Source organism: Ostrea edulis, chromosome 10, assembly GCF_947568905.1.
Source record: "Ostrea edulis chromosome 10, xbOstEdul1.1, whole genome shotgun sequence".
NCBI lineage: Eukaryota > Metazoa > Mollusca > Bivalvia > Ostreida > Ostreidae > Ostrea > Ostrea edulis.
The window spans coordinates 48345500-48360127 of NC_079173.1; the positions used below are offsets into that span (position 1 = coordinate 48345500).

The window sequence follows — 14628 nt, forward strand, 5'->3', positions numbered from 1 at the left end:
TTAAATATCTCACACCACTACAGAACACTCTGACTATCTCACAACACTACAGTACACTCTGACTATCACACACCACTACAGGACACTCTGACTATCACACACCACTACAGAACACTCTGACTATCACACACCACTACAGAACACTCTGACTATCACACACCACTACAGGACACTCTGACTATCACACACCACTACAGTACACCCTGACTATCTCACAACACTACAGTACACTCTGACTATCACACACCACTACAGGACACTCTGACTATCACACACCACTACAGAACACTCTGACTATCACACACCACTACAGAACACTGACTATCACACACCACTACAGTACACTCTATCACACACCATTACAGTACACCCTGACTATCTCACACCACTACAGTACACCCTGACTATCACACACCACTACAGTACACCCTGACTATCTCACACCACTACAGTACACTCTGACTATCTCACAACACCACAGTACACTCTGACTATCTCACACCACTACAGTACACCCTGACTATCTCACAACACTACAGTACACTCTGACTATCACACACCATTACAGTACACTCTGACTATCTCACACCACTACAGTACACCCTGACTATCTCACACCACTACAGGACACTCTGACTATCTCACACCACTACAGGACACCCTGACTATCTCACACCACTACAGTACACTCTGACTATCTCACACCACTACAGTACACCCTGACTATCTCACACCACTACAGTACACCCTGACTATCTCACACCACTACAGTACACCCTGACTATCTCACACCACTACAGTACACCCTGACTATCTCACAACACTACAGTACACTCTGACTATCTCACAACACCACAGTACACTCTGACTATCTCACACCACTACAGTACACCCTGACTATCTCACAACACTACAGTACACTCTGACTATCACACACCATTACAGTACACTCTGACTATCTCACACCACTACAGTACACCCTGACTATCTCACAACACTACAGTACACTCTGACTATCTCACAACACCACAGTACACTCTGACTATCTCACACCACTACAGTACACCCTGACTATCTCACAACACTACAGTACACTCTGACTATCACACACCATTACAGTACACTCTGACTATCTCACACCACTACAGTACACCCTGACTATCTCACACCACTACAGGACACTCTGACTATCTCACACCACTACAGGACACTCTGACTATCACACACCATTACAGTACACCCTGACTATCTCACACCACTACAGTACACCCTGAATATCTCACACCACTACAGGACACTCTGACTATCTCACACCACTACAGTACACCCTGACTATCTCACAACACTACAGTACACTCTGACTATCTCACAACACTACAGTACACTCTGACTATCACATACCATTACAGTACACTCTGACTATCTCACACCACTACAGTACACCCTGACTATCTCACACCACTACAGGACACTCTGACTATCTCACACCACTACAGGACACTCTGACTATCACACACCATTACAGTACACCCTGAATATCTCACACCACTACAGGACACTCTGACTATCTCACACCACTACAGTACACCCTGACCATCTCACAACACTACAGTACACCCTGACCATCTCACAACACTACAGTACACTCTGACTATCTCACAACACTGCAGAACACTCTGACTATCACACACCACTACAGTACACTCTATCACACACCATTACAGTACACCCTGACTATCTCACACCACTACAGTACACCCTGACTATCACACACCACTACAGTACACCCTGACTATCTCACACCATTACAGTACACCCTGACTATCTCACACCACTACAGTACACCCTGACTATCACACACCATTACAGTCCACCCTGACTATCACACACCACTACAGTACACCCTGACTATCTCACACCACTACAGTACACCCTGACTATCTCACACCACTACAGTACACCCTGACTATCTCACACCACTACAGTACACCCTGACTATCCCACAACACTACAGTACACTCTGACTATCTCACAACACCACAGTACACTCTGACTATCTCACACCACTACAGTACACCCTTACTATCTCACAACACTACAGTACACTCTGACTATCACACACCATTACAGTACTCTGACTATCTCACACCACTACAGTACACCCTGACTATCTCACACCACTACAGGACACTCTGACTATCTCACACCACTACAGGACACTCTGACTATCACACACCATTACAGTACACCCTGACTATCTCACACCACTACAGTACACCCTGAATATCTCACACCACTACAGGACACTCTGACTATCTCACACCACTACAGTGCACCCTGACTATCTCACAACACTACAGTACACTCTGACTATCTCACAACACTACAGTACACTCTGACTATCACATACCACTACTGAACACTCTATCACACACCTCTACAGTACACTCTGACTATCACACACCATTACAGGACACTCTGACTATCACACACCATTACAGTACACCCTGACTATCTCACACCATTACAGGACACTCTGACTATCACACACCACTACAGTACACCATGACTATCTCACAACACTACAGTACACTCTAACTATCTCACAACACTACAGTACACTCTGACTATCACACAACACTACAGAACACTCTGACTATCACACACCACTACAGAACACTCTATCACACACCACTATAGGACACTCTGACTATCACACACCATTACAGTACACCCTGACTATCTCACACCACTACAGTACACCCTGACTATCTCACAACACTACAGTACACCCTGACTATCTCACAACACTACAGTACACCCTGACTATCTCACAACACTACAGTACACCCTGACTATCTCACATTACTACAGTACACTCTGACTATCTCACATCATTACAGTACACCCTGACTATCTCACATCAATACAGTACACCCTGAATATCTCACACCACTACAGGACACTCTGACTATCTCACACCATTACAGTACACCCTGTCTATCTCACACCACTACAATACACCTTAAATATCTCACACCACTACAGGACACTCTGACTATCTCACACCACTACAGTACACCCTGACTATCTCACAACACTACAGTACACTCTGACTATCTCACAACACTACAGTACACTCTGACTATCACACACCACTACAGAACACTCTGACTATCACACACCACTACAGTACACCCTGAATATCTCACACCATTACAGTACACTCTGACTATCACACACCACTACAGAACACTCTGACTATCACACACCACTACAGAACACTCTGACTATCACACACCACTACAGAACACTCTGACTATCACACACCACTACAGAACACTCTATCACACACCACTACAGAACACTCTGACTATCACACACCACTACAGGACACTCTGACTATCACACACCACTACAGTACACCCTGACTATCACATACCACTACAGTACACCCTGACTATCTCACAACACTACAGTACACTCTGACTATCTCACAACACTACAGTACACCCTGACTATCTCACACCACTACAGTACACTCTGACTATCTCACACCATTACAGTACACCCTGACTATCTCACACCACTACAGTACACCCTGAATATCCCACACCACTACAGGACACTCTGACTATCTCACACCACTACTGTACACCCTGACTATCTCACACCACTACAGTACACTCTATCACACACCACTACAGTACACTCTGACTATCACACACCACTACAGAACACTCTGACTATCACACACCATTACAGTACACCCTGACTATCTCACACCACTACAGTACACCCTGACTATCACATACCACTACAGGACACTCTGACTATCTCACAACATTACAGTACACTCTGACTATCTCACAACACTACAGTACGCTCTGACTATCACACACCACTACAGAACACTCTGACTATCACACACCACTACAGTACACTCTGACTATCACACACCACTACAGTACACCCTGACTATCTCACAACATTACAGTACACTCTGACTATCTCACAACACTACAGTACGCTCTGACTATCACACACCACTACAGAACACTCTGACTATCACACACCACTACAGAACACTCTATCACACACCACTACAGTACACCCTGACTATCACACACCATTACAGTACACCCTGACTATCTCACACCACTACAGGACACTGACTATCACACACCACTACAATACACTCTGACTATCACATTCCACTACAGGACACTCTGATTATCTCACACCACTACAGTACACTCTGACTATCACATTCCACTACAGAACACTCTGATTATCTCACACCACTACAGTACACTCTGACTATCTCACACCTCTACAGTACACTCTGACTATCTCACACCACTACAGTACACCCTGACTATCTCACAACACTACAGTACACCCTGACTATCAAACAACACTACAGTACACCCTGACTATCACACACCACTACAGGACACTCTGACTATCACACACCATTACAGTACACCCTGACTATCTCACACCACTACAGGACACTCTGACTATCACACACCACTACAATACACTCTGACTATCACATTCCACTACAGGACACTCTGATTATCTCACACCACTACAGTACACTCTGACTATCACATTCCACTACAGAACACTCTGATTATCTCACACCTCTACAGTACACTCTGACTATCTCACACCACTACAGTACACTCTGATTATCTCACACCACTATAGTGCACTCTTATCTCACACCACTACAGGATAATCTGACTATCACACACCACTACAGTACACTCTGACTATCTCACACCACTACAGGACACTCTGACTATCTCACACATTACAGTACACCCTGACTATCTCACACCACTACAGTACACACTATCTCAAACCACTACAGAATACTCTATCTCACCACTACAGTACACTCTGACTATCTCACACCACTACAGTACACCCTGACTATCTCACAACACTACAGTACACCCTGACTATCTCACAACAATACAGTACACCCTGACTATCTCACAACACTACAGTACACCCTGACTATCTCACACCACTACAGGACACTCTGACTATCACACACCATTACAGTACACCCTGACTATCTCACACCACTACAGTACTCCCTGACTATCTCACAACAATACAGTACACCCTGACTATCTCACAACACTACAGTACACCCTGACTATCACACACCACTACAGGACACTCTGACTATCACACACCATTACAGTACACCCTGACTATCTCACACCACTACAGGACACTCTGACTATCACACACCACTACAGTACACTCTGACTATCTCACACCATTACAGTACACCCTGACTATCTCACACCACTACAGTACACCCTGAATATCTCACACCACTACAGGACACTCTGACTATCTCACACCACTACAGTACACTCTGACTATCACACACCACTACAGAACACTCTATCACATTCCACTACAGTACACTCTGACTATCACATTCCACTACAGAACACTCTGACTATCACACACCTCTACAGTACACTCTGACTATCTCACACCACTATAGTGCACTCTTATCTCACACCACTACAGGACACTCTGACTATCACACACCACTACAGAACACTCTGACTATCTCACACCACTACAGGACACTCTGACTATCTCACACATTACAGTACACCCTGACTATCTCACACCACTACAGTACACACTATCTCACACCACTACAGAATACTCTATCTCACCACTACAGTACACTCTGACTATCTCACACACCACTACAGGACACTCTGACTATCATACACCTCTACAGTACACTCTGACTATCTCACACCACACACACAGTTCCTCCCCTCCCATTCAGAATTGATCCATTGCTGTACTTAAGATGCACAACGCCTCCCCTCCCATTCAGAATTGATCCATTGCTGTACTTAAGACGCACAACACCCCCCTCCCATTCAGAATTGATCCATTGCTGTACTTAACACAAAGTCCCTTCTTAATACTCCTGATGCTTGTTATCATCCCTCCCTCATTATATACTCTATGATCAGAATCACACATCCCCCTCCCATTATATACTATAGACACTGTGCTCCAATCACCCCCCCCCCCCCCCCCCCCAATTCATTTCTCTAGACACTGTGCTCAGAATCAACACCCTCCCTCCCCCCTCGGCGCATTATATACACTAGACAGTGTGCTCAGAATCAACCCCCCATTAATTTCTGTAGACACTGTGCACGGCTCAAATTTAACATATGCCCGTCAGTCTGTGACTGGTTAAAAGTCTGGCGGACTGTCCGATGGGATGGGACTGATTAATTTTCCGAAGCACCGTTTTGGAAAAAATACTTATGAAATCTTATACACACATTTGGCATTTGGCATCTACTTCGATCTGTAAATATCAGACGAATCTGATTTGTAAATTATAAATCCCACATAAGTGTTACATTATTGTCTGAGGCATATTGGGTTAAATTTCATTTTGATAACATTAACAGGACATGTATAATTATTTCTGGAAAACTCTGGTGGACTGGTAAATTTTTCTGTGGACTGGTTTATATTATACCCCATCAATCCGGCTGAACTGGTGACATAAAAAGTTAGCTTCAAGCCCCGCTGAGCTCGGAATCACACACACGCACACCCCGCCCATTATATACCGGTACTCTAGACACTGTGTTTCGAATCCCCCCCATCATTAATTCCTTTAGACATTGTCCTTGGTATCACCCCTCTCCCCTTAATATTCGCTGTGCACGGGGTCTGCTCTCTTTGATACTTGTTGTGCTTGGGATTATTAATAAATGGACTTACTTTCGTCCACGCCTTTTCTCTGTCCTGTCCAATACAAATTTAAACAATCGTATTCTATAAAAATCTAATGGAAGATTAATTCCCACCTAATTCTTCATTCTGAGAACATTGATGATTTTCGAGGAATTTAAATATTTTTCTGAACACAGGCAAAAAAAAAAATAACTTTTTGGTTTTTGTTTCCAAACCTACCCTACTTATGTTTCTAAATTCAGGATTGGGATCCAATTATCGTAATCAAATTATCAGCCCTCGATTACCTCAAAAGTGTTAAAAATGGTAGACAACATCAAGTAACATAGATTAGAAATGTTAACAATGGTAGACAACATCAAGTAACATAGATTAGAAATGTTAACAATGGTAGACAACATCAAGTAACATAGATTAGAAGTGTTAACAATGGTAGACAACATCAAGTAACAGATTAGAAATGTTAATTATCGGCCCTCGATGACCTCAGATTCGCGTGACAAGGTTAGGACTAGAAATAATCACAACAGTAAACTAACTTTTATTTGTGTTCGAGAAATTTTCACGAGGATCAATCATGAAAACTTTGTCGTCACAAATATTTCTCATTGTTAAACAGCCCTTCAATGTCTTTCCCATTTGTTTAAGATTATCTCTGTCACGAAAATTTGTCGCCATGAACCAGTTCATCACAGTGACTGGTAAATCCCGAAATAAAGTCTTGGCGAATAAACGTTTGTTTTAATACAATGTTTCAGTCGCACAGTATCACGCTTTTTTCTTCTGCAATATCCACTGGAATCAGAAAAGTTTTTGACAAAATGAAATAAAAATTCTAAACAGCATTCTAACTCTGAAAACATGTAAAAGGAACCCCCTTTTTTTTCTTGGGCCATGCCTTCCCAAAGGTCAGGGAGGTCAATCATAAAAGAGAACTTACCACGTAGCTCTTTAATCGGATGAAATCCACGGCTAGGGGTACGGATCTCCCAAGGTTTCTGTTGAGGCCTTTAATTTTATCCAGGAGGTCGGTGAAGAACTTGTACCCGCCCTTCAAAACGCACAGCGCGACGAGCCCATCCTCATCAAAGTCTTCTACAATGTCACGAGCCAGGCGCTCAATTCTGTAAAATTCATTCTATGTTTTATAAGGGCTGTACTTCAATTTGTCATAGGGATGGAAACAACACTGATTCAATGAGCTTCATCATGAACCAAGGGGTCCTGTGTCCCCTATCCTAACCCAGGAGTCATATGCCCCCACATTATAGGGGCATATGCCCCCAACACAGGCATCATATACCTCTCCCCTCAATACAAGGGTCATATACCCCCCTCACCCAAAACACAGAGGTCATATGACCATCCCCCAACACAGGAGTCAGATCCCCCCAACACAGGGATCATGTGTCCTCCCCCAATTAACCAAGGCCTTATGTGTATCCACCCCCACCCCCAAACCCAGGGGTCATGTTTCTAAAACCACATCATGTGTCCCACTCCAAACCCAGGTGTCACATACTCTCCCCTCCCCCCTTCCCAAATGTTCCCTCACACTTCCCCCGTCTCCGAGGGCACTGCCCCCCCCCCCCCCAACACACACACACTCCCCCGTCTCTAAGGGCACTGTCCCTCCACACTTCCCTGTCTCTGAGGGTACTGTCCCCCGTAACTCCCCCGTCTCTGAGGGCATTGTCCCCCCACACTTCACTATCTCTGAGGACACTGTTCCCCCACACTCCCCAGTCTCTGAGGGCACTGTTCCCCCATACTCCCCGATCTCTGAAGGCACTGTTCCCCCACACTTCCCTGTCTCGGAGGGCATTGTCCCCCCACATTCCCTCATCTCTGAGGGCACTGTTCCCCCACACTTCCCCATCTCTGAGGGCATTGTCCCCCCACACTCCCCCGTCTCTGAGAGCACTGTTCCCCCACACTCCCCTGTCTCTGAGGGCACTGTCCTCCCCAGAGCTCCAGATAATTTTTTACCACAAAGAGTATTTACCCCCTGATTTTCAAATCAATGAATATTTTGCTTTCCAGAAAAGTCAAGAAGAGTATTTTGGTAATTTACTGATTATACTTACTGTTTTGCCACTAATACAGAATTTGATCACTTAATCTAAATATAATCAGATATTATGTGACCGAGTGTCTGACATATTAAAATTCAATACCTCAGTGATAACTTTCAAAATCCCAATGACAATGAAGAGTTTATGATAAAAAGAACTACAAAGGATTTTCACCCGAAAATATACAAGTTTTTATTGTACAGTATTGAATAAATTTCATAAACACCGAAAAAAAAAACTATCTGTAATATTGTAAATTAAATTGTTATAACTGAGAAACTAAAAACATCTTTGACCAAAAAATATTAGTTTCAAAGTCAAAAGATTTTGTGTCATTCTATAGCATTTTTTAAAATTTAGATGATCCTAATTTTGCCCATATTTATTGTTTGCACTTTGTTTTCACAGCTAATTACTGTCGGATTCCTCTCACCTTGTATCGTTAACCAAGAATTGGTTTTCCTATACCAGTGTAAAATGAGTGCATGTGTGACGGAAGTCGGTAAATAAATGTGTGACTCTTATTTTCGGAAATGCTTTTAAATAGTTAGTGAGACAATGCTGCAGGAGCGGCCTTTCAGTAAAAACTTTTAAGTTAATGTTTAACGGAAGAAGTATCGTTTGTCCGGTGTCATTTTCTGTGCCATGTTTGTAGCAGCAATAAATCGTCTACGATTGATAATACAAGTTTTTTCTGTGCTTTCGACTGCACTTCACCCCTTTAAGAAAGAAGTATAACAATTAAGCTTATACATAATACAATTGTTTTCAGATATCGCCAAGCCATCTTTCAAAATTATCATTGTCATCTAAACGTTTTTCAAAGCGATTATTACATGTAAGATGAAGCGCTAGCGCTGAGCTAAACTCAGTTCATATGAATAGATAATTCGTACTTATATCATTCTATCATACGTACGCATTACTTTAGGATTGTAAAGCGTATAAATATTCGGTAATGCATAATTGTACGCCTGATTTTCAACTTTAAAGTGTATTTGGTAAAAATTAATGAGCATTTACTCTCATACGCACCTTATCTGGAGCTCTGGTCCCCACACATTCCCCAATCTCTGAGGGCACTGTCCCCCCACACTTCCCCATCTCTAAGGCCACTGTCCCCCCACAGTCCCCCATATCTAAGGGCTCTGTTCCCCCACACTCCCTGTCTCTGAAGGCACTGTTCCCCCACATTCCCCCGTCTCTGAGAGCTGTACTGTTGCCTGGGCTTGAGATCCTCGTTACTTAAGGACACTGTTGCCCGAGTGGGAGATCCTCGTTACTGAGGGCACTATTGCCCGAGCGGGACATCCTCATTACTGAGGGCACTGCCCGGGGGAGATCCTCATTACTGACCTGTCGTTGATCAGCCCAGCAGGAATTAAGACTCTGGACAGGTCATCCTCGTAATGTAGAGGAATACAGAATTCATCCAATCGATAGCCAGCCGTGTCATCAGGAATCTGCAAGGTCAAAGCATGTCAAGAAAAAATACCTAGTATTTGACATAAACTTCTCTTCATCATTTTGATCATGTAGTAACTTTTACCTACACGAAAACAATGAAAATTATCTTGTACCCACACCAAAACAAAGACCATATAATAAGTCTATGTAATATGATTGATTGAATATTGTTTTACGTCCCTCTTGAGAATATTTCACTCATATGGAGACGTCACCACTGCCGGTGAAGGGCTGCAAAATTTAAGCCTATGCTCGGCGCTTATGCCCATTGAGCAGGGAGGGATCTTTATCGTGCCACACCTGCTGTGACACGGGACCTCGGTTTTTCCGGTCTCATCCGAAGGACCCCCCCCCCCCCCCATTTAGTCACCTCTTATGACAAGCAAGGGGGTACTGAGGATCTATTCTAACCCGAATCCCCACAGGAACAAGTGTGGCCATCTTGTTCAACTTTTTGGCTTTTCAATATCGATTCATAATATATGGTAGATGACTGAAGAAAGATGTCCGTCATGTTTTGGGAATCACGAGTGCTCTTGCCACTGACACATACAGACAATTACATTGAATTCATAGTTAGTATTCGATAATTAACCAGTCCAATAATTCCCTTTTAAAGTATCACAAGTGATGACAATTGACAAAGTAATCTTCTTAAGTATCAATCAGAGCAATTAAAATTGATTATTGAAATCAACAGCTAAGTCAGGAGATGCTTCTTTCATAGACTTTAGGAAGTCTCATAGGAAGAGATGCTATTTATAGTACTGTAAATTCATAAATACATGCAAGGAATTTATTGGGCCATATAGAATATTTTTTTTGATTTCACTCCCCTAAAAATTAGGTAGGGTAGGTTGATAAAACATATTATATTCAGCAGTGCTCCAAGTCACATTTGCTATCAGCTTGAGAAATGGCGACCTAGACATATTTCTTGTCACTATTTTTAAATTTCTAGTCACCAATTACAAATTTCTACTCGCCAAGGTAAAAGAATTTGTTAATAAGACTTACAAATTGTGTTTTTAATTTGATATCATTTAATAAAAAAGCAATCCCCATCCATGCGTGCTATAAACCTCATTTTCCCACCATGTTGATTGCTTTCAAACGTTATTTTGACCGATCCCAATTATAAAATTTTCTTGAAATTTCTCCACTCGCGAAAATACTATTTAATTTTAATCTCTAGTCGCAAAATCAATTTGTTAATGGTCACAAATGTGACCGTTTTACTCACAACTTGGAGCCTGCTGTAATGAAACATTTCTTTCTTAAAAACTTAGTTTTTGATACCCATTGAACACAGGTTGCTATACATTACAATTACTTTTCAAACATTTGGAAGATTAATAGAAGTAAAATTGCGAATCAGAGAAACTTGAACATGAAAGAAAAAGAAAATTCAGTTTGAAAACTGCATATTTTTATTTTATTTATACAGTAAATAAAATCTTTAGGGTGAGCAGCAAAAAGTTAGGTTGGGTCGAAAACCGGAAACACGCATATATTCCATTTCGGCCTTATCGCATAATTTTGCGAGAAGCATCACTCATGAAATAAAATTACTTGCTTTCATTCTTATTTTTATTGCTAAAATACATGTAAAGACTCCTGATCAACAGAGCGCTCGTGAATTGATGTCCTCGTGATTTGACGTATACGAGTCATTTCTCAATATTAAGTGCTCGCGTAAAATAAGGAATCTACAGTTTATAGCATAAAAAGCTTATACTGTCTATAGCTTATACTGTCTATAAAACAAGCAACTGTCAGCTAAGCTGAACCATTTTCAATATATATATAATAAATTTGATCATCCTTTCACAACTATGTCTGTGAAGGTATATCTGCAAGTTCAAAGGATAAATGAAACTATAAAATTATCTGGTTAACTTAATACCAAGGATCACAGACACATATAAAAAAAAATCCATTCCGGGACTAAGCATCAGCACTGTTCCTTTTGTATCAGATGATTTATTTAAGTTAGAATCAACAAAGAACAAGGTAGGGTAAGGGCCCCTAATGGTCTCCATTTTCACATGGATAAAAAAAAGCAATCCTTAAAACGTTACCATGGTTACTTAAAAACATATTTCGTGACGATGCTTAAGTAAAAATATATAATTACGAACATGAAAGCTCGACAAAGGGAATGAGTTTTCCGAATGTGTCAGTTAACTACTACGAATTTAAGCACTGAAAGTTTTTAGACTTTGGAGTAAATTCGAGCTAAAAGGCAAAAGCGTGCAGCTTGGTGCGGACGCTCGCGTTGCTATGAAGAATCTCCAGTAACCATGACATACTGTGATAAAATTGGTCCTCCTTTTGGAATCTTCTCCAGACATCTTTGTCTGTTTGCAGTCACTGGTAATCACACACCGACGTAATGACAGTCTAAAAAAAACACGTGAAAAATAGAAAGGTTTTTGACCCGGAAAATGACAGAGTAATGTAAAAGCGGTGCAGAATTTTAAATCCCGGATAGATCGTCCTCATTCACTGTAATGAACCGCTGGGATAGTGGATAATACTCTGAATGTACGACAGCAGTTGGCCGACAATTTTCAGTGCTATCAATGTAAAAGATTTGCATACATATGATATATCAAAACGGCCGTAAAGTATAGACAGGCACTTGACGTTTTTTTTTAAATGTATCTAATAAAAAAAAAAATCGTCTTCCTGTAAACATAATATTCACATATTATGTTTACAGGGAGACATTTTTTTTTTTATTATAGATATTTAAAACGTCAAGTGCCTGTGGGATCCATGTATTATATACGTCTACCGGTGTGTATAATACTTTTTTTAATGTACACATGATACACCTTTTTTAAAACCTCGAAAAAAGCGGATTTTGGTGGTGGATTTTATTTATATAATTTATTATTCGGACACAAATCATGCAAAACTTCAATTTATTATTCAGGAAAAAATAATAAAAAAAACTTCAATATCTGACAACCGAGACCCTGTGATTCATCATGGAAACTCAATCTTTCTCTGCCTAGAACGAATGACATCAATGTTTCAGTGTTTGTTAACTCCCCTTGTTCATGTTTTCTAAAACGTTTCATGGCGGAATAAACTTTCTAAAAGAGGCATTATCTGTAAGTTTCTCACCAAAACTTAAATTCGATCAAAATGGTTTTATACTATACAGTTCAGTAATAACACCAACATTTAATTAATTCACACATTTTTTAACCCCCAAAACAGGAATACAAATATGTAATTTTGGTGATTATAATTTTTTAAAGTATATGTTATACCAGACTATAATTCTTTCTTATACTTAAATATATTCATTTACTCTAGTAGGTTTCCCTTGAATTTGAACAAATTGAATGTAATCATCAATCATTAATATATCTTCCTATGGGATTGAGAGATTTTGAGAAGAAACATGGTTGCCATCACTTTCACAGTTAATGCCCCGTTAACTGATCAATATCGTCGGGAACAGTTTTGTCTGCTACTTTACCGCAGGTACTGCTGGGAACTGAAAATATCCACAGCAAATGGCGGAAATCAGCTGAACACTCCGTCAGTCACACTTATAGACTAATATATTTAGAAAGGCTGTCCTGCATTTAAACTTTAATTTATATTTCTGGAAAGTAAGCCATTTCTAAGATCGTTTGAACCGTCTCTCTCTCTCTCTCTCTCTCTCTCTCTCTCTCTCTCTCTCTCTCTCTCTCTCTCATGCCACGTCTATCATTGTTTGTGTTTCATTTTTTAAGTACACAGTGTTTATATGTGCAAAACATTTTAAAAACATCTGCTTTAATGCCATTGATATTAGATTGAAACTTAATGGATATTTAAAATGAGCCATTAACCCTTTACCAAAAGGTGTACATGTACATGCATGCATCAATGTTAAATTTCCTACTACGATGATTTATATATAATCAGCCGTTTTTAGAACTATATGTAACTCTGTTTTACAACACGATGGATTACTCGGGTGATTGTCCCGTGGTAAACTTCTCGTCGCTCTCTGAATACAAAGCCCCCCCCCCCCCCCCCCGTTTCGATATTACAAACGCCCACAAAAGAGCAAAATATACGTATGTAGACGTTATATGTTCATTATCTAAATGAAAAAGAACCCACTCTCTTATTGGCACAATTTCGTTAGCTTCCGGGGGCTTCGCCCCCTGCACCCGCATCAGTGCAAAGCTTCAAGGCAACCCCAGCCTTCTACTGCCCCCCCCCCCCCCCCCCCCCCCCCGTTATGAAATTCTTGGATCCGCCACTGGAATACATGTTTGGATATCAGAGAAGAACAGTG

General features: G+C 41.2%; 1 protein-coding gene across 2 annotated transcripts in view; it reads right to left on the reverse strand.

The window, feature by feature from the left end:
- The window catches only part of LOC125666261 (hypoxanthine-guanine phosphoribosyltransferase-like), a 107125-nt gene extending 94338 nt beyond the window's left edge, over positions 1-12787 (reverse strand). Inside the window, exons 1-4 of one of the 2 annotated variants that reach the window (XM_056151605.1) lie at positions 12632-12787; positions 10209-10315; positions 7718-7901; positions 6805-6828 (exon numbers count right to left, since the gene is read on the reverse strand). In XM_056151605.1, the coding sequence (XP_056007580.1) occupies positions 6805-6828; positions 7718-7901; positions 10209-10315; positions 12632-12673 (357 nt within the window). In that variant the 5' untranslated portion in view covers positions 12674-12787. The remainder of the gene's footprint in view (positions 1-6804; positions 6829-7717; positions 7902-10208; positions 10316-12631) is intronic. The other variant, XM_048899466.2, reaches the window with a different exon arrangement.
- Positions 12788-14628: the final 1841 nt, after the last annotated feature.